Source organism: Chanos chanos, chromosome 1, assembly GCF_902362185.1.
Source record: "Chanos chanos chromosome 1, fChaCha1.1, whole genome shotgun sequence".
NCBI classification, from domain to species: domain Eukaryota; kingdom Metazoa; phylum Chordata; class Actinopteri; order Gonorynchiformes; family Chanidae; genus Chanos; species Chanos chanos.
In genome coordinates, this window is record NC_044495.1 from 54,148,794 (window position 1) to 54,168,917 (window position 20,124).

Genomic DNA, 20,124 nt, shown 5'->3' on the forward strand with positions numbered 1-20,124 from the left:
AAATTCAGCAACGAGTCCTCGTTTTCCCTCTTGACTCTCACACTGAACGATAAAAAGACTAATCGAGGGGAGAACGCACGTACACGAAGAGACACACACGCCAACATGGCCACAGACACGCACAGACACAGACACAGACCCAGACACAGACACAGACACAGACAAAAACACAAACACATTTGTCTTTTTATCCTGGGGAACTTTCTATTGACTTCCATTTCAATGATACTAAAGATTAACAATCTAACCCAAACAAAAGAATCATTTTGACATATTGTGTTCTCACAATTAAGGTAATGTCTTTGTGGGAGGAAAAAAAGCAAAGGAGATAATAAATAAATGAATTGTTTTCTCAAGTGGGGACTGGTTTAAGTTCCTAAACTGTTGCCACTTGTCACATATAATGGGGACATTTGATCCACAAAAGTGGCGCTCACTCTCTCGCTCTCTCTCTCACACACACACACACACACACACACACACACACACACACACACAGAGGGAGTCCTGTGCCCTTTACTATCAGCCAAAAGAATGGAGTGAGGTTAATGACATGTCCTGTGACAAAAGGTTTTTCCTCATTATACGCTGACTCTACTTGTCACATAATGAATTATGACACCAAACGAATCTATAAACAGCGATATTCCACGCGCTTCCACTATAGCTTCCTTACGGTGCCATACAGCACGCTAGGCATGGTGGGCCCAAAGTCTTCTCTAACGACTGACGCCGGGCCTTCTTCTAGAACAAAATGTCTCGTGTACCTACAGGACAGATATGGAGATTTATTTTTCTAACGTCGCATGTGTTTTTCTAAAGAGCCTTCTCACAATGCTGTGACGCATCGAGCCAAAAATGCAAAGAACTGCAGCTTTTTCCTGACATTCTGAGCTCTTTCATGTAACCTCTGTGGGGACAGTGTTTCCACAGAACAGGACCCCAGGAAAGGCCCCTGCTTTTGTGCCCTTTACCAAAAATCCCCTCTTGTTATGACTGGGTCTGCTTTGAGCTCAAACAGAATGGGGCTGAGATAGGTCTCCGCGGGTGTGTGTGTGTGTGTGTGCGTGCGTGCGTGTGTGTACGTACGTGTGTGTGTGAGAGTCATTGCAGGGGTGCCATTGTTAGATGAAAAAAATCCAAATAAACAGAATGTGGCCAGTAACAGGATGGAGAGAGTGACTAAGGCTCGACCCCCCACCAGATCAAACGAGACAGCAACAGGGAGATAATGAGAAAGAAAAATTGGGAAATGCCATAGAGAAAAAGAAAAGACAGAGAGAGAGAGAGAGAGAGAGAGAGAGAGAGAAAAGCTGGATGCAGCTGGATAGCTACCTTGCCTAGGTTGAATAGTTATTTTGGGTGACGTGACATGGAGAGAGCAGAGAGATTAGAGAACTTTCATTCCAGGGAAGGGCAAAACCTAAAACCTGATTCACAATGGACGGGAACTAATAACAGAGGAGAAAAAAAAAAAAAAGGAGAAAGAAACGACGTCGAAACCTAGCACAGGGCGAACAAGAAGAAGAAGAAGAAGAAGAAGCGAGAACGCCAGCAGGCGTCCTGTGCTATTAAACAGATGTTGTTCAAAGGAAGACAAACTGGGAAGAGGAAAGTCTGAGCCCTGAGACGGCAACTCAGACGGTCATCAACTTGACCCCACCCAAACCGCTCTCCCTGAAAACACTCAGCTTTAAATCCCTAACACCAGCCCCTCAGCAGGTGGCTGCACCTGTTCTCCATCATTCATAACCCTCTGCGAGTCCAAAACGATCACATCTCCCTTGTCCTGTTGTATTCATGTGAATCTTCAACATTTTGAAGTTTGACCGAAAACCATGGCGGGGGGGGGGGGGGGGGGGGGGGGGGGGGGAGGGCAGTTGTGTCAAACACCGTGACAAGATCTCGACGTCACGTCAAGCCGTGGACTACGGGCATGCACTCTCTTTCCTCCACCTGAATGTGTTTAAACTGGCAGCGTGTGAACGTAGCTGGCAGACGGTGTCGGAACCCAATCCGTAACAATGGAAGCAAGGGTCTCCTGACCGCTCTTAATTGAAAAGGGAAGTGAGCCTGACCGATTGGAGTCGCGATTTGTTTTCCATAGGATGCATTATGAGTTATGGCCATGTGTTTGTGGAGAGAGATTGTGAAACTCTGTGTTGAGTGAGCTGTGATAGGCGAAGTCTTTTCAGTCGAACGTACCACCGAAGAGTGACAACATCTGCAATTCGTCTCACTGGAGTTGGCAAAAAACTGGATTTTTAACCAACATACATTTGAACATTGTGTTCACGTGCAGTACTTTGACAAATATCAGTACTTCTACCACTACAACTAATAATAATACTAATGACAACGACAGTAATAATATGCCTATAGCATCTAAAGAAGACAAACATTCAGTAAACATTATACCAACTCTGTCAAGCTCTTTGACTGTGTCTTTGGTTTCAGTCCTTACCCCCCCCCCATACAAATCTTGCCTTTATTTCCATTTTTTGGTCCACCCACAGTTTTTGCCCACCCACAGGAAAAATTACAATCGAACATTAATTTGAAGACTTGGGCAAAAAAAACCAAAAAAACAAAAACCACAACTCAAACTAAATGACCACTTAATTCTGGCAAATGTTTTGATACGCCCTATTTAGACCAGCTCCCAACTTTCTGTTTTTTTTGGTACATGTTCAGACCTTTACACTGACTAAATGGCCCAGCAAACCAAATTAGCCTGTATGGCTGACTCCAGTATGCTGAAAATATGATGAATAAGAAACTTTGAGAAATCCATGCACCGGGGGTTCCTCAAGGCTCCATACTCGACTCACCTTACATTTTTTGCTTCAGAAAATTTTTCTTAAAAATGCAAGGCAAGTTGGGACACAAACCACCCAAAACAAACACACAGCAGTGACTCACTTCCTCCAATCCCATTGCTACACTTTGAAGGTTATACTTTCTAGAGCTAAACTATAATTTGCAGTTTCCGACAGGTTTCAGTCTAGAAGGCAGACTTGCTTAACCACTGACTCAAAAAAATCACTCCCACTCTCTTTCATCACCCTAACTTACGAGCATTCTCTGTTGGTCTTCCCCCTAAAAAAAAAAAAATCCATAAACACAAACTTCCTTCGAAACAATTCATGGAAGTTAAATTATATTTGGAAGACATATTTATGACCATCAAAGCTGAGTCAAAAAGCAGAAACGTCAAATAGAAGCACATCACAGAATGTCACTAAACTGTAAACTGTAAAAACTGTTCGGGGAATGCAGAGAGAGAACAAGAGCCAGAATTTACTGTTTAAAGACAATACGGCAAGTCAGAACTCTTATATTGTCCTTTGTTTTTGGATTATATGACAGCCTGGAGTTTTCACAGACCTTTCAGTGAAACACACAGGGGTGTTACATAGCTCTGTCAGAGACTCAGCAAAACTAGCAAGCCATTCTGCATGGTTTGTGTGGGCGTGTGTGCGCGCGCCTGTGTTTAACAGTGTGTATCAAAGCTGCGTTAATCTGGCGTCTCCAAGACAGCAGGACGCAGAGAGACGCTCACATCGGCACATTCCAGTCAGGGCGAGTGAGTGTGTGTCTGTGTGTGTGTGTGTGACTGTGTAAGACTCTTAAGGTATGTCGTATTTGAGGTCTGAACAAGCCGTTATCAAAGAAAATGCAACAACCCCCTGAGTGAAAACTGGGATTAGTCCGGATGACTATGTACTTGTGAATGTCTGTTAGACCAAGTTTCTCATGCTCAAAATTCGTCCAACATGAAACATTATGATTGAGGATTATTAGAGCTTGTTGTAAATGAATAGTGAGCTGTTGAAATATCTAACATCTAGTTGATATGCTTTAGCAAGACATTAATTAGAACATTTAGAAAAGACAGACTGTAAGAGGGTATCTAGGATTCTTTGCAGTCCACAGATGTGCACTGTTAATAACACTCCTTACTGTATGAGAACACAAACACACGCAACCAGATCCACACACTGTCAGGTGTTTGTGTATGAGTTTATCAGCGATAAAAATTGCAGTTTAGGACATCAAATCACGCAAATTGTAATTCTTATTTTAGCTTTGCGCCTTCCTCAGGCTTAGAAATACTGATCCAGCCACACATGATCCTCCAGTCGTACAATCCTCCTACTTTCTGCTCCAACAAGATGCATCCATGGTTTGGTTAGGTATCTCAGTCTAAACCAAAAAGACTGGGACATCGTGTTACCGTTCATTTAGATGATAAAGCCTACATCCTCTGAAGTTACACAAGCACCCCTGCTTTTTGAGTTTGGAATGACTGCTACGTGACCATTTATACCCCTCCTCTGATGATCCACCAAGATAACAAATTCACTCAATATCTTGTACCAAATCTTGACCTATGCAAGAAGACCAGGGACTTACATTGGCTTGATCCAGGTTAAACTTTTGTCAAGGATACTACAGAAGCTCTGGATGTTCTGCCTGTGTCTTAATGAGGGTGCGGTTCTGCAGAGGTGCCATGTCACGATCACCAAACGACCCTTCAACGAAACCAAGCTGGCTATTGCCTATGGACTGTGGGTTGTCAATAACCCACTTTCAGAACTGAATGTCTCTTATAGACACCAAGCTACAAATGACCTCTATAGCCAGGCTACAAATGACCCCGATCTTTCCTTGGTCGCTACGTCCGAAGGGGCGGTGGTCCGTACCATCTGATTCAAACGTATACCAAACAGAAAGTCAAGACGTCAGTGTCTTCTCCATGCACGAGCTAGCCATTTCGGACAAACTGGGCTCCCGGTGGGTCAAGATAGAAGTAAACCAACATCAGATTATCACACTCTTTTTGAGGGTATTTAAGCAATTTCTGCACTTCAGTTTATGTTTGTTTTAGTCTAGGCTGCTTTTGACATCCTAGTCAAGCCTTGGTGCTTGAGCCCAGGTAAATTCAGTCTCTAGTGTGGCTATGCATTGTAGGGTTTTTTTGTTTGTTTGTTTGTTTTTTTCCAAATCAGTTTCAATAATCTGTGCTCAAATATCACACTCCTCTCCACACACCATTAAACTGTTTCTTTGGCAACTATAACTTCAATCCTTCCTGGGTCTACGTCACCCTATCAAATGCTCTTTCTCTCCCACTTACTGCAATAATTCCACGTAGTGTAATAGAAACAGTTATTTCCAGTTAAGCATAATCTTCAAATACAGCATTATTTGGCTTATACTCTCTGCTATAATTCTTAAATCCACTAGACAATGAGGTCCTCTTGTTTAGTTAGTGTGCTGCACACATAGTTTAGACGTACTGTGTTAGTGTATTGGTTCATAAAGCTTGATTTTAGTTTTACAAACATTTGTAGCTAAACAGTATTACCATTCTACCTCAGTTGTTTTAATCTGAACCAGACTGATTACATATGAACCTCAACCAAAAAGGTTCATATTCACTTTATATATTGCTCACAGTAATAAAGGGGGCCTCTTTGTATGCTACATGTTACATGGGCAAATCTGAATTCAAATTACACTTATAAAAGAGTGAAGTTGTAATTCTCCTCATGTCAATAATGTCGGTGCTTAAGTTTTACAATGTTTCTTCATGCAACTTAACATTTTGGTCTTGGTACAAAGTATAAACAAACAATGTCCAGTCATTTTTTTATTCTTTTATATGAAAGTTTCTCATCTAAGGCATCTGATTTAAACTAGAAACACAGAGGCCAAATCTGTACAATTGTCTGAAATTCTCCCAAATAATACACCGAATTAACACAGCAAATCGCCCAACAAAAGAAAAAATATATTATTAATATAAAATGAAATAAATATATATACCAATATAGGTTTTGTTATGCATCATATATAGTTAAACTTAACTGTGATGTGTATATCCATATCAAAGCACACCACCATTAAGAATAATCTCAATTTATTGGAAAGTTCTTTCAAATAACTATGAACCGACTCACACAAATATATTCTATGATTATTATAACCTAGGAGCCCTAAAATCACTAGTTAAGCTATTAACTTGTAAGTTTACTTGAACCCGTTGACATGACAACTATGACAGATACCATCTTAACACTGTTGAATTGAGGTTATAGGGTCAGTTTGCGGTCATCCAGAGAATGTGAGTGGGTAATGGGTGTTTATTATTTTACCTTGAGTACCAGCGCTGTTTTTCAAGAGTGCAATTTCACCGGTGGAGTGGATAAATAAATAATCATATTGCAATACGAGACAAGAATGTACTGTGTCTCACACAATCAGGAAAAAAACATAGACAAACTCAGTTGCAGATTAAAAGGTGTTAACTGAGCGAGTGAAGGGAGACACTTGGCCTGTGCACAGGATGTGACCCCATAAAGTTTAAACATCCAAGCATGGGACAGAGTTTTCAGAATTATTTTCCTGTCAAAAAGGTCAGAAGGTCAGCAGCACAATACTTCATAGTGTTAGCACTAAACCAAATATGAGAGTTGTAATCACACCCAAACACACACACACACACACACACACACACACACACACACACACCCACACACACACGCGCACACGCGCGCGTATACACACTCATAAAAAACAAAAGAGGACTTTGGAAAAAAAAAACCCAAAAAAACGTGAAAACAGAGATTGTACACACAGACATATTCTTGATGACGCAATCTTGGTAAATTTCTCTGAATTCACCAAAAAGAGCAAGAAAGGAGACAATGGCGGGAAAGACGGTGACGGCTCTAGACTTGAGATACTACTACCAAGGGGACGGCAATAAACTCGTACACAATAACACTGTGTAACGCGTTACGTTACTCCCAACCCAGATCATTCTGTGGGAGGCTCTGTTCTTCTAAGTGTGTAAACATCTTAATAAAACAGCCCTGGAAAACACTTGGGAGGGTTGATCCGGCTTACTTACCGTCTTAAAAACCCCCCACAAAACATTCAGTGACACACTGAGCTGCAACGAAACAGCTTTAATTAGACTGACTGACCTCACCAAACGAGGCTTTTGCCAAGAAAACTTGTACTGTTTAGCAGTGATATGGGTCTTCTTATGTAGGATATACCTCAGCCTCTGTGTGTGTGTGTGTGTGTGTGTGTGTGTGTGTGTGTGTGTGTGTGTGTGTGCGCGTGTATTCTCCTTATCAGCAAATAAAAGGGCACACATAGGATATGAGTCCAGTCCCCCTATTGTAGAGTAATTCAGTGAGTGCTTTATGAGCTGGCCGCTACCATGACCTGACTCGGGGGGAAGCTGGCATTAAGGGTGGTGGGATTGCCAGATCTTCAGATAAGAGGCCAGTACGCTGGTCACAGCCCCCCCCCCCCCCCCCAATTCACTTTGACACATTCCAGGAAGCTCATATTGTTCTGGACAAGCTGCTTCCCCTTTAATGATCAGGCAAAGAGAGCGAGAAGTAGAGAAAACTGACCGGTGGGGGGGATTGGGGTGGGGGGTGCGGGGGGGGGGCTGTAATGGTGAGAAAGTAGCATGTGAAAAAGAAATAGATAAATATCGAAGGGGGGGCCTTAGGTGCACAATGGGTCATTTGTCATTCTACAGGCAGTGGCTGTCAAGTTCCATGGAAACTTCTCTGGCTTTATGACATCATCATTAAAAAAAAAAAAAAAAGAAAAGAAAAAAGAAAAAAGGGGAAAGCTCTCTTAATCGTTTTCCCCGAAACCTCACAGCTGATGTGATTTACTGGTAGAGCGTCAATTAGCAAAATCGCAGGTGATAAAAGCGTTCGTTTTCACAGCTAGGGTTCCAGCCTATCGTACGGCACTTAAAATTACTACCCTCCTAGCAGTCTGGGAGAGATGCTTGCATGTGGGTAAATACTGTTCAAAACAGTGCCTTTTTTTTGGATCCACTTCACTGTCATGCCGTTTTAGGTGTCAGGAGTCACCATCTTAAAGGCACCTAGAAGACTGAGTAGTCAACAGCTATTAGCACTAAAAATGCTGAGACTGACAGTTTCTGTCGGGCATGAAAAGTCGGTCTTTTAAAGGACTTAGTCTTGAAGATTTCAGACAAGGTGCACCTGCCTAGCTCTATATTTCCGTACTTCTATTGTTTGTGATGATTTGGTTATGGTTTGAGTTTGGTTACCACAGTCTTCCTATCATGCTGTGAGGAAGTGGCTGGATATTTGAAAATGCAAACTCAGAGTAAAACGCAATTAGTTCTTAATTTGAACCAAGACCCTTCAAAAAAAAGAAAGAGTCACCTGAATGGATAAAAAAAAAAAAATCCAACAAAACGGTCTAATGACAGGAAGCGCTATAAATAAAAACCACTTAGAACACGGCTCCTGTTGTGTCTATATAAGGAATCAGGTCAAACTTTTAGCTCCGTGACTTCCTGTTACTAATGATCCATCCAGGAAATGCATCATATCTGAACGACAGTGATCAGCAATTAAATATTGTTTAGCTTTAAAATGCGACCATGTGTGTAGAAGATGAGCGCATCTGATTATTGAATGTGTGTTTGTATTTTAGGGGTGTTACGCTGTATATTGTGGCAGTGGTGTGGAGCAGAAGGGGGGGGTGGGGGGGGGGTGGGGGGGCATAATTGTTTGTTTCGGAAAATCGTTAAACCCCGGGCCTTTCCACAACATGGGAGCATACCCACTGGATTCATTTTCCTTGAGATACCGAGTGTGTATGAGAGTGTGTGTGTATGTGTGTGTGTGTGTGTGTGTGTGTGTGTGTGTGCGCGCGTTCCATTTGGCAAATGTTTCAGGTCAGTCGTACGTGCTCTCTGTAGTGGTCAGTAGCAACATTGGTCCGTGGCGTTCTAGCCCTTTGTCACCACAATGGCCATGAATACATGTAGTGATTACAGGAAGACAAAAAAACACTATCAGGTCCAATCTTACTGTCTTCCTCCGAGTCAGCCACTTAGCGTAATGAACCAACACACACATACACACACGCATACACGCATTCACACAAAATATGCTCACGCAATCCAGAAAGAACATTGCTTATCAGATGTAGGTTAAAGGCCTCATCAGGACGACGAGCAAATCAAATTCCTGAGAGGAATTTGTACAGCTGCCATTGTCCTTACTAAAAAAAAAAAAAAAAAAAATCCCGTAACTACCAGCTACCTTATACAACACTGTGTGGAATGTCAGCGCGTACACTGTCAAGAGCTCCATGAATTCAAAGTAAGGTGGGGATTCTAGAAATATTTAAGTGAGACAACACGTGTGTGTACATATGTGTGTTTGCATGTGCGCGTGCGTGCGTGTGTGTGAGAGAGAAAGAGAAAGAGAGAAAGAAAGAAAAAGAAAGAGAGACAGATAGAGAGAGAGAGAGAGAGAAACAAAGAAACAAAAAGAGAGAAGAGGGAGTGTGTAACAGAACAACTAAGCAACAGGTGGGGGGGGGGGACGTGTTCACATCCTTACCTCAGTAAAACCAACAACAGCGAGAATGCTGATTGGGCAGAGCCTAGAAACATGAAAACAAAAAATCTCCCTATTTACTCCTCGCACGCACACACTCCTCTAACCGTCTAACCGCTTCTCTATTGCGAGTACAAAACAGAAAAGGAGACATTTAACATTTTCAGTGGTAGACCACTAAGGAATCGTTTTCAGTGGTGGGCTACCGTCTTACTGTGATGTGGGAAGGATATCACAAAAGGAGGAAATCCTATTTACTAGGGGTGTCAAGGTTTTGTGTCCCGAAAACGAAAAACCGCAGTTCTGTAGTCCTCGGTTCGGTTCGCAGTACTTGTGGGGTTTTTTTTGTGTTTTGTTTTTTGCCGCAGTTCTATTAAGTGAATTTGTGGTTGTTGTTTGTTTTTTTTTGTTTCGAACATTAAAGAGAATAATTACTCCTGGTACTTGCGCTTTTGATCATTAAGAACAAGGCTTATCATAATTTAAAGCCGTTTTCTTTTTCTGTCTTCCTTTTCCATTGTTTTTCCTAACTGAGCAGACCATTAAACAGCTTTAACCACAACCTTGACTGAGTGACTGTTTTAAATACCAACACAATGCATGGCGTTGTGTCATATATAGTGGAACACATAAATCCACATAAAGGAATAAAGTAAATCTATTCTCTAGGCTTCTCGAAGCAGGAATTTGTTTGACTTATATCGCGGTGGCCGCGCGTTGGCCGGAAAAAAAGGTCAAAGAAGTCGGCCATCATTTCGCTATGATTCTTTCTCCTGACGGGGCAGTTTAATCATAGATGTTTGTTTTTCTGCTTAAACTCTGGACTCTCGTGCCTCATTCAAATCGCTGATGTTGAAGTATTTCGGGTTTGTCGTCATTCGCAACGGCTGAAATCTTCCGTTCGTGTTTTTTTTTTTCGAGAAGAACCTTTTTCAAAAGAACCCTTTCGGAGGGGACAAACCAAACTCTGAAAAAGAACGAACCGTTACACCTCTCGTACCTGAAATAACGCAGCTACACAAAAAATGCAGGCGAGACAACGTACTTATAGGGTGTTACAGCCAAATGGTATGGACTAGACATTAAACTGGGCAGCAGGAAACCATGGAGCGTGCAGGGAAGCAGACACCTGGACCAGCTCCAGACGAAAACTGAGGGGCGTGTGCACTTGTGCTTTCAGGGGGCGAGGGGAAACATCTGCAGAATTGAGGGAGACCCGACATTGTCTGGAGTCAGCACAGAGTGCACACAGACGCGGACACAAAAGGAAGATGAGCGCACGCACGCGTCACACTCCACGGCAGCAGAAACGCTAACTAGCAGATGTCCGATTTCCATAGCTGCATCAAAGTCAAAAGCCAGCTATGAAATTAACACATAAACAAAGAGGAGAGACACCCGGGGATAAACATGCGAATACTCACGCACACACACACACACACACACACACACACACACACACACAGACACAGACATGTCACCAGAGAATCCTTAATGACTAACACACTCATACACGTACTTAAACACAATGAGGTACCGAGAGGTCCTGATCACTCAACACAACCTCCATCGGTTGACAACTACAGAGAGAATGACAACATGTCGTCCAATCAGATAAAGCCATCTGTGTGGATGTACGCATGTAACAACTCACCCTCCTCTTGAGTCTGTCTCTCTCTCTCAGTGTGAGGGTATCTGCTTTGGCAATGACAGGGACGATGTTGACCTTACTGTGGATGGCTTTCATAAACTCGACATCCAGAGGCTTCAGCCTGGACAGGGCATACAAGAATATAATAATGATAAACGTAAACATTCGCGTACAAACACACAGTTGAAGAGGGGGACGTCATTTCATTTTGTTTCGTGTTTTTTACCCGTGTCCAAAGGGGGATATGAAGTAGAAGCAGCAGTGAACTCGGTTGTCCACGATGTGTCTGCGGTTTAAGCCGCTCTCGTCGTGGAGGTAGCGTTCGAATTGGTTGTCGATGTATTGAATGATGGTCTTAAAACTGAGAAAGAGAAAGAGAGAGTAGAATTGAACACAGAGGTTAGGGAGTCAAAAACAGGAAACAGGAAGCTGAGGCCCATAATTAGAAATGCCATCTGGATTAATCAGTAAAAAAAAAAAGATATTAGACAGGTGATGAGCATAGATTCAGTGGAACTCAGCAGCTCAGCAGGGGAACATTCTAGAAGGCCGTGCTATTCAGAGGCCTGTCTGAGTCTGGACGAGAAGTTACCCTGAGGGTCGGTAAGAGAAGTTACAGCTGACAGATGAGGTTGGCAGATTGGAACCTGTCTGGACAAACACGTAATCTGAGGTCAGATTATCGTTAGAGTGAGAGAGTTCATCTTTCTCAACATGGACCAACAACACCTATCAGCGCAAAACATACAACTCACCTATACACCACATGCACACACACAGACGCACAACTTTTATCAGCAGCATAACAGTCCACACCAGATCCATATTTACTGGTACAATCTCAACCTCGTTTCCTCCGGCAAGTACACAACAGAATTATCTACAACACGCACACGGCGCTCTGTCTCACATTTGACCCACATGCACACAGATATCATCAATTTTTCGTTGTTATTTTTTGTTCCTGGCATCTAAGGGATGAGTCAGTCAACCGCGGCTAACCGAGAAGAAGATGAAATGAAAAAGAGAGAGAGAGAGAGAGAAAAAGAGAGAGGATGAGAGCAGGCTGAGTGGTGTTAGGTGGGTTTTTTTTCCATTAGAAGTGGCACTGGCTGTTAGGTACAGGGAGGATATTATTCTCTCAGACAGGACGTTCTCTGCATTCCAGCCAGCTTCAGGAGACTTACGAGGGCTGTTCCGATTCACGGACATCAGACAAAGCGACGGGACGGTGCTTGTCAGTGCCGACTTTCCACCCCATCCACGGGGGGGCTCTGGCGAGCGCGCTTTTCCCTGACTCTAGCCTCTGGTCTTTAGTCTCGCACATTCACACACACACCCAAAGTGTGTCTTCTTACCAAGATTTCAGCCAAAGCAAAGCAAAGCCAGCAAAGATGTTCACAGGTTTCAGTCGAGGAAATTCTACACTCTTCTACGTCTGAGATAAGTAGATGCATTCCTGATCGCAAAAAGAAACGCACGCAGACAACTGAAAACATTGACAGGCTGACCGAAAATAAAATTATACCCACCAGTCTTGGCTGTTGATGGCATCTCCGTATCCGGGCGTGTCCACCACCGTGAGACGGAGCTTGACTCCTCTCTCCTCGATCTCCACCGTCGAGGCCTCAATCTGCACCGTGCGCTCGATCTTCTCTGGAAATCGTCACAGCAACAGGGCCCAGTCAGAAAGACGACACATTCAGGCAGGACATTCAATGCTTTCAGGTACTGATCGCAGGTTTTCAATAGCTAAAACCAGACATCCGGATTAACAGGTAGCAACTATTGTTTCTGAATTTCTGGCCATAACCAAACAAGAACGTGGAAAAACAGATCTATTGGCATAACCAGTTTCCTGAAAACCTGCTTTTCTCTTGTATGTGTAATAAGAACAGAAAAACAGAAGCTTTGATTTTTAATTTTTTTTTTTGTCCCCAGTAAAATCAAAATGAAACATTCCCCAAATTCCATATATGGGTTGAATTATACCATAAAGAGCAATAACTATGAACTCATTTATTCTGTCTTATATCAAAATGTGTGTGTGTGTGTGTGTGTGTGTGTCCAAAGAAACATAAGAGCAAAACAACTGTAGTGAGAGCTCTCTCACTGGGGGTCACATTGGCCCCCTGTCCTAAGTCCAAATCCCTGGGATAAATTACATTATTACTAACAATGGGGGATGTCTGTGGGTCTGTTTTGCCAATGGCTCCAAGGAAATACTAGTCTGGAGTTTACTCTGTGTGTACGTGTGTGTGTGTGTGTGTGTGTGTGTGTGTGTGTTACCTGCAGCACCGGGTATATAACGTTCGGGATAGAGATCGGTGAGGAAAAGGCTGTTGATGAGAGTGGATTTTCCCAGACCGGACTCTCCTTCAGAACCAGACAGTTCACATGCAAAAAAGAGGGTGAGCATCAGACAGAAACGCTGTCAACTTATGCAATCTGAGATCCACGCATCAAGCAACTTCAAAGAAAATCACAAGCGCTAGATCTTCAAAAAGTTTCTGATACATCCTATGTATGAGGTGTGTGTGTGTGTGTGTGTGTGTGTGTGTGTGTGTGTGTGTGTGTGTGTGTGTGTGTGAGACGTACCCACAACCATGAGGGTAAACTCAAAACCCTTCTTCACAGACTTCCTGTGGACCTGGTTGGGGAGGTTGGCAAAGCCGACATACCCTGCAGCCTCAGGAAACTGCCATCCACAACAAACAAACAAACACACAACAAACAAACACACACACACAGCATAAACGTGAGAGAAGATCATTTCACAAAATTTGCTTACAGTACATGAACTAACCGTAAAAATGCAGCTATGTTGTGTGTGTAGCGATGATAGTGTGTGTGTGTGTGTGGGGTGTGTCTGTTTGAGTGTGTGTGTGTGTATGTGCGAGCTGTGAGTCTTCTGTGCTCACCTTCCCCTTCTCTCCACTCTGAGACATGATTACTATTGCTTGGTGACCAAATTCTGCAAAATACACAAAAACAGGTCAAATGATTGCACCATAGCTGTGGAAAGGTAAGAGCAAACTTCATCCATCCAGCTACTTCCTGAGCACGGCGAACTAAGAAAAGCTCACGGCACGTTTAATGTTTAATTCTCCTGGAAATGTGTGCGTTTTGCCTCCCCTGTGTGAATAAGCAATTTAAACACAAAAAGAAAAACACAACTCCCTCGCACTCACTCTCATTAATTTTCTTCAAACGGGTTAAGAGACATAAAAAGTATCACTTCTGAACAGGGGGTGTGGGGGGGATTAATCAACACTCTCACACACCCACACACAAAAGCACTGGAAAAGCCATGCAGAACTCCTTAGCAGACCCCTAATAAAATGTCAACTTGATGTGTTTCATAACTTTTTCACCGTGTCCTGTCAGTGAGGGTCAGCGGGGAGTTGGAACAGGTTCTGAGGTGGAGCGGGTTGGGGGCGGGGGGGGGGGGGGGGGGGGGGGGCTATTATTATTTTTTGATTGTAACAATGACTTCAAAAATCCTGTTGTCCTCTTTCACCACTACCGTTCGGTTTTTAAGACAAACCAAACCTCCACTTTATGTATTTTATGAAGGTGTATTCTTTAAGACAGTTGGACAGGACAAACGCTGGTGGTCTACTGATTCCATTCGCTACGCAACTGGACATTATCAGACGATCCTTGCTGCTTCTCTCTCTCTCTCTCTCTCACACACACACACAAGCACACACACACGCACTGGGAGGTCCTGTTATTCCTGGCTGGTAGTGGTGGGAACCATAAAACAGCCCCAGATTAATAAAGTGACTCTATTAACACGGTAATTACACAAAGCAGCACTGCAGGATGTACAGCTTTAGCACACACACACTCACACACACACACAAGCTTCACTAACAACAGGTTTATACAGAAAGAATTTAGTTACACACTCGCGTGCGCGCACACACACACACACACACATGCTTCCCAGAACATCCACACAGTTAACCAACAATGGCAAGCTGACTTAAAAAAAAAAAGATTTGCTGTTTTTTTTCTTTTGTTTTTTTTTTTTACTGTAAAGGGAAAAAGTTGATTGAAGCTCTAAACCTCCAAAGCTGAATTCTTGTTGAAGCTTACCAGTGAGTAAGCCATGGGAGCATGTGACGGCGCTGCCACACAGGACGGGAACTCATAACCAAAGTGAAAGGCCTCAGAGGATGAAGACAGAGCTAAGATCTCACACCCTGCTGGCTATGGACAAAGCATCACCGGGCAGGGCCGCGTTCCTCCGGCCACGAGTTCACCGAAATGAACTCTTGACTGTTCCTCACATTTCGCTGTCCAAACACGAAAATGGACGCGACCTCAGATACAGTTTACGGGGTCAAGGAGGGGGGGGGGGGGGGGGACGGGGGACTGCAGAAGTCCAAAAACTAAAAGGTCAAGACGTGTGCTTCGACTGTTTACATTATGTAATGTTATATTCTGAAGACCAATGAAGAGCGATCTACAGACTTTGTGCCTCCAGATCAGATTTATTCGGTTCGACACACACACGCACAGACACACACACACACACACACATACAAGAAAACAAATCTCTTTAGACAATGGACGGAATCACTTTCAAACATGGGGGAAATAGCTCAGTCACTTATAACATACACAAAGTTTAAAGCCCAGGATGGCCACTTCATGATGAGGAGGGTCGGAAAGGAAAGTTAGGCTATTGGTAAGCGTGTGTGGGAGCGAGGGCATGGGCGTATGGGTGTATGTTTATAAAGATGATGGATGGATTTTAACACACTCGTGTTTAGAACAAGATATAAACACACACACACACACATACACACAACAGGTCAATGAGGAGTTATAACAGAAGAACATTTCGCTCTGTAATTCTAACTGAAGTTCTTGTAATGACTCCGTTCACATGGCAACCTTTCATCTCCGAGACGATGGAAAACCACCGGCAAGTGACAAAACCTATCAGGGTTTGACCATCAACCTCCGAAACAATTGCACTAAAAGGTCTCTTTTAGTTAAAAGGGTTCTTTATTCTCTCTTGGAAACAAACAATTGTCAGAAAGGAAAAGAATAAACGACCGCTGAGCCAAAAGATAAAGCAAAGAGAGGTTGACCTGCTGAATGGTGGCCCATAGCCATGTTGTACCTATTGTTTTACACAACTCAGATGCATTATTGCTTCCTAATCATGTACAGTACTTGTGCAAATACTGCTTTCAACACGATTACTCCATGACTCTGAGGACGTGTGACCCAGGCACGGGAGACGATAAACTTTACCTTCAGGAGTAGCTGTCAAACTGTGGCTCTGTCCCTTATTGTTACATCGCGTATTATTTCCTTCGAGTCTGTGGGCTTTCACGTTTGTAGAACAAATTTCAAAACGTATACGGACTGCTATGGTAACAGGGTTATGGCTTTTTATTTCTGACTTGATTTTGTGGTGACAGACTAATCATTCATAAACTATACAGTGATTAAAATGGTACCATTCGTCAGATTCGCCGGCGTTCTAATATGTTCTGTCAAATTTTTCGGTTCGATTGAACCTAGGGTGCATAACCCGACTAAACTTTCGAGATGTCCACACCCTGTTTTGAGAAAGGAATGGGGTAACTTCCCAATAGCAACAGGCTATATTTAGTCAAGAAGGAGGCCCCTTAAAACTATACATTTGGTTGTTCAAAAATCAAAACTGGGAGTTTGGAATGTTGGCTTAGGTTTGATGCAAACATTCAGCTTTGAGGCGATACAATGTAACTTTACATCTGCCGATCCATAGTCTGTCCCTAACTTTCGTTCACAGCTGCTCCTCCCAAAACGTCATAAATGTTTTACATCTGTCTTCGCGCTCCCGCGACGAACGAAAGACAATATTTATAAACTTTCTCGGCAAGAGAAGTCCTTACCTCGGCGTATCGTGCGATATTAATTCAAAAGCTGAAGTTGTCTCTCTTGCCTTGCTTTCACCTTTCCCGAGGCCAGTTAAGGGAATCCGGAAACTGCTGTAATGTATTCCGCCCTGATCCCAGAATGCCTATTTGGTGCTGTAAGGAGTGACTCTGACCGAACAACTGATCGACGCCATTGTGGCTCAAATTCAGGTTTAAACCCGTGTCAAAGTTTAGCGCGGGAAGAACCACGATGGTGGTTAAGCATTACAGTTTCCAAGACACAGCTACTGACACTTCTATGCCTGCAACGATTTAAATATCATAAATAAAAAAGGCGTTTGCACTTTTTTGAAATAGGAGCGATTGTAATGTAGCCGACATGCTGTAATTTTAATCAAACATGCACAGGCTACTTCTTTAATGAACTCACAATTATTTTCGAACTGAACTCTTTTTTTTTTAATCTATTTTTAAGATTTTACCTCTTGACTTTCTCAGAGTGTCTCTTTATCTTTCCTTAATTTATAGTAGCCTGTATTAGTCTCTCTTAATGGTGTATTATTATTTTTTTCTTTTCTTTCTTTTCCCACAAAAATCTCTTACATTTGTTGAAAGTCAGGTTAACGTAATAATAACTTAAGAGGTTACGTGACAGGCTGGCATTGTGTTAATGTCGGTGGACCCGCACATTAAGATTGAGAACAACCGAATTAGTTGGAACAACCTCTCCTTATTAGCCTACTATTGTTCAATTCTCGCTCTCTAACGGAACACTCCCCTTCTCTCCTATTGTTCGTTCCCATCCAACTGGATTCTTATTGGTGAGGAACAGATGCTGTGCTGTTTGATTGGGTGAAAGTTGCTCCGTTTGCTCGAACACTTGTTGAATACCCCTCTACCCCTCCTCTTAGTGCTTATTCTCAGCACCGCTACTTTTCCATCCTCACTCTGAAAGCCGCTCAGTCTGAGGAAAGTCCGTTAGGAACACAATTACTGGAGACGGGAATCATGCATCCTTAAATAGCGCGTCAGTACTTAAGGCTTAAACTTAGAGAAAACATTTGAGACTATAACTGAAAGAGAAGAAAAGGTTCTGCTCGAGCAAAAAGCCTAGAGACTACAACTAGAAATCTAATTAACTGAAAACAAAACAAAACAAAACAAAAACAAAAAGATGGCATCTGCTGCTTTGGAGATTCTTGGCTTGGCATTGTGTGTGATCGGCACTTTGCTGGAAATGGCCGCGTGCGGTCTGCCCACCTGGAAGGTATCTGCATTTATCGAAGCCAATATTGTCGTAGCGCAGACCATCTGGGAAGGACTGTGGATGTCATGTGCGGTTCAGAGCACGGGGCAGATGCAGTGCAAGGTGCACGACTCCATGCTTGCGCTCGCCCATGATCTGCAGGCCGCTCGAGCCCTCACTGTCATCTCGTCGGTTTTGTGCGTAATTGCGTTGATGGTCGTGATTGCTGGCGCACAGTGCACCAACTGCATCAAGACGGACGGCGTGAAGGTCCGAGTGGTGAACATCGGCGGGGTGATTTACATCTTGAGCGGGCTCTTCGTGCTCATACCGCTCTGCTGGATGGCAAACAACATCATCTCTGATTTCTACAACCCGCAGGTGCCCAACGCTAAGAAGCGCGAGATTGGGGCCGCGCTCTATATCGGCTGGGCTGCCACCGCGCTCCTTCTTATCGGCGGTGGGATACTTTGTTGCTCATGTCCATCTTCAGGAAATTCCGGTTATTCGGTGAAGTACGCACCTACTACTAAACGGGCAACACCGAACGGAGACTACGACAAACGGAATTATGTTTAAGTCTGTGACTGTACAAAAACATTTTTTTTTATACTACTGTTGTGATGTTCTTTTTGCACCTACGTTTTTTAACTACAGAACTGAACAAGTGAACGTATTATCGTCTTTGCTCATACTTCTATTTTTAAGCTCACGCTTCATTAAGAGGTTCATGTGCACATTTCTCCTATTGCATCCCGAGGAACGATGAAAATGCAATCTGGAGTACAGGAAAAAAAACCATTGAAAAACTCGTAAAACAACATTTATCTGAGGTACCTTTCACCCTGCATAGACCATTGTAAGTAGATTCTAGTTTAGCAGTTGTTGAGAATACAAATGTTTACTGCAATAAAATGCTTGCATATATTTTTGAAGGACTTCTATTGCTCGAGAGCAAATGTCCGTTTTTACTGACGTGTGTACTTTTTATATGAAGTTAAATATTCAGTTAATTATGCAGAGAAGTGGTGACCATGTACTGCATGGTCTACAGCCGGACAGTCATTGATACCCCAACTTCAAAACTATTTCTGAATTAAGATGGTAAACATCTAAAGGATAAACGCAACTGGACTGAAAAGTGGCACATTCGTAGAGTAGAAGAGCCCCGCGCCCACCTCCATGAGAAAGTTTGTTTAACAACACTGTCGAAACTGTCTGGCTGTATGGACGAGCTGAAGCATAGCTTTAAAGCGCCTCCAAATCTGTATCTGTTCATTGTGTTCTGTCCAATTCACTCTACGTGGCTAAGGATGTCTATTTTTTATAACTTTCAATGGGGTTGTTGGGCCTCTTTCACTGAAAACTGTTTTAAATAAACGCCTATTGATATGCCTTGAATCTGAATGCCTCTGTTTATGCAAAAAAAAAAAAAAAAAAAAAAAAGGAAAAGAAAAAAAGGACGCGTCATATCTGTAACGTTAGTGATAAATTGTCAGTAACTTCATATTTTCTCCAGGGGAATTGCACGATGAATAAAGAAGACTGGTAAAATTGAACCGAATTCAACTGAGAACTTGCTAATTCTACATTCAGTTAATAGCCCATTGTATTTATTATGAAAATTAACGTAATGGACCATAACTGAAAATGTTGAAGCGGAGTGACAGTTATATAGCCTATTGAGTTCCAGTGTAAATCTACTCCTCTCATTTAGCCAATGTTATTCGTTAAAAATTTCGATTACATTTCACAGGTGCTTTTACGCACGACAGAATTCCTATTTTGGAATTGTATAAAGGTTTGTAATCCTTATACCCTTCATTTATAAACCTCCCCCATGAAACAAACGCTATAATCGCAAGATATACAAGGGAATTATTTTTGCCTCGTCTTTTTTTCCTGCTTGTGGTTGCA

The 20,124-nt window shown here is 42.7% G+C and overlaps 2 protein-coding genes across 2 annotated transcripts in view; one reads left to right on the forward strand and one right to left on the reverse strand.

Annotated features, from left to right (window-relative positions):
- The window catches only part of zgc:63587 (septin-2), a 20,423-nt gene extending 3,371 nt beyond the window's left edge, over positions 1 to 17,052 (reverse strand). Inside the window, exons 1-7 of the mRNA XM_030768010.1 lie at positions 16,977 to 17,052; positions 13,995 to 14,047; positions 13,672 to 13,771; positions 13,363 to 13,449; positions 12,606 to 12,729; positions 11,300 to 11,434; positions 11,077 to 11,194 (exon numbers count right to left, since the gene is read on the reverse strand). Coding sequence (XP_030623870.1) covers positions 11,077 to 11,194; positions 11,300 to 11,434; positions 12,606 to 12,729; positions 13,363 to 13,449; positions 13,672 to 13,771; positions 13,995 to 14,021 — 591 coding nt within the window. The 5' untranslated portion in view covers positions 14,022 to 14,047; positions 16,977 to 17,052. The remainder of the gene's footprint in view (positions 1 to 11,076; positions 11,195 to 11,299; positions 11,435 to 12,605; positions 12,730 to 13,362; positions 13,450 to 13,671; positions 13,772 to 13,994; positions 14,048 to 16,976) is intronic.
- A 1,083-nt stretch (positions 17,053 to 18,135) lies between these two features.
- Positions 18,136 to 18,786, forward strand: cldn5a (claudin 5a). The gene has a single exon (XM_030768021.1). The coding sequence runs from the start codon at positions 18,136 to 18,138 to the stop codon at positions 18,784 to 18,786; it is 651 nt and encodes a 216-aa protein (XP_030623881.1).
- The last annotated feature ends 1,338 nt before the right edge of the window (positions 18,787 to 20,124 follow it).

Bases quoted from the DNA above. Each gene is read 5' to 3' on its own strand.
- cldn5a (XM_030768021.1), top strand. From the start codon at position 18,136: ATGGCATCTGCTGCTTTGGAGATTCTTGGCTTGGCATTGTGTGTGATC.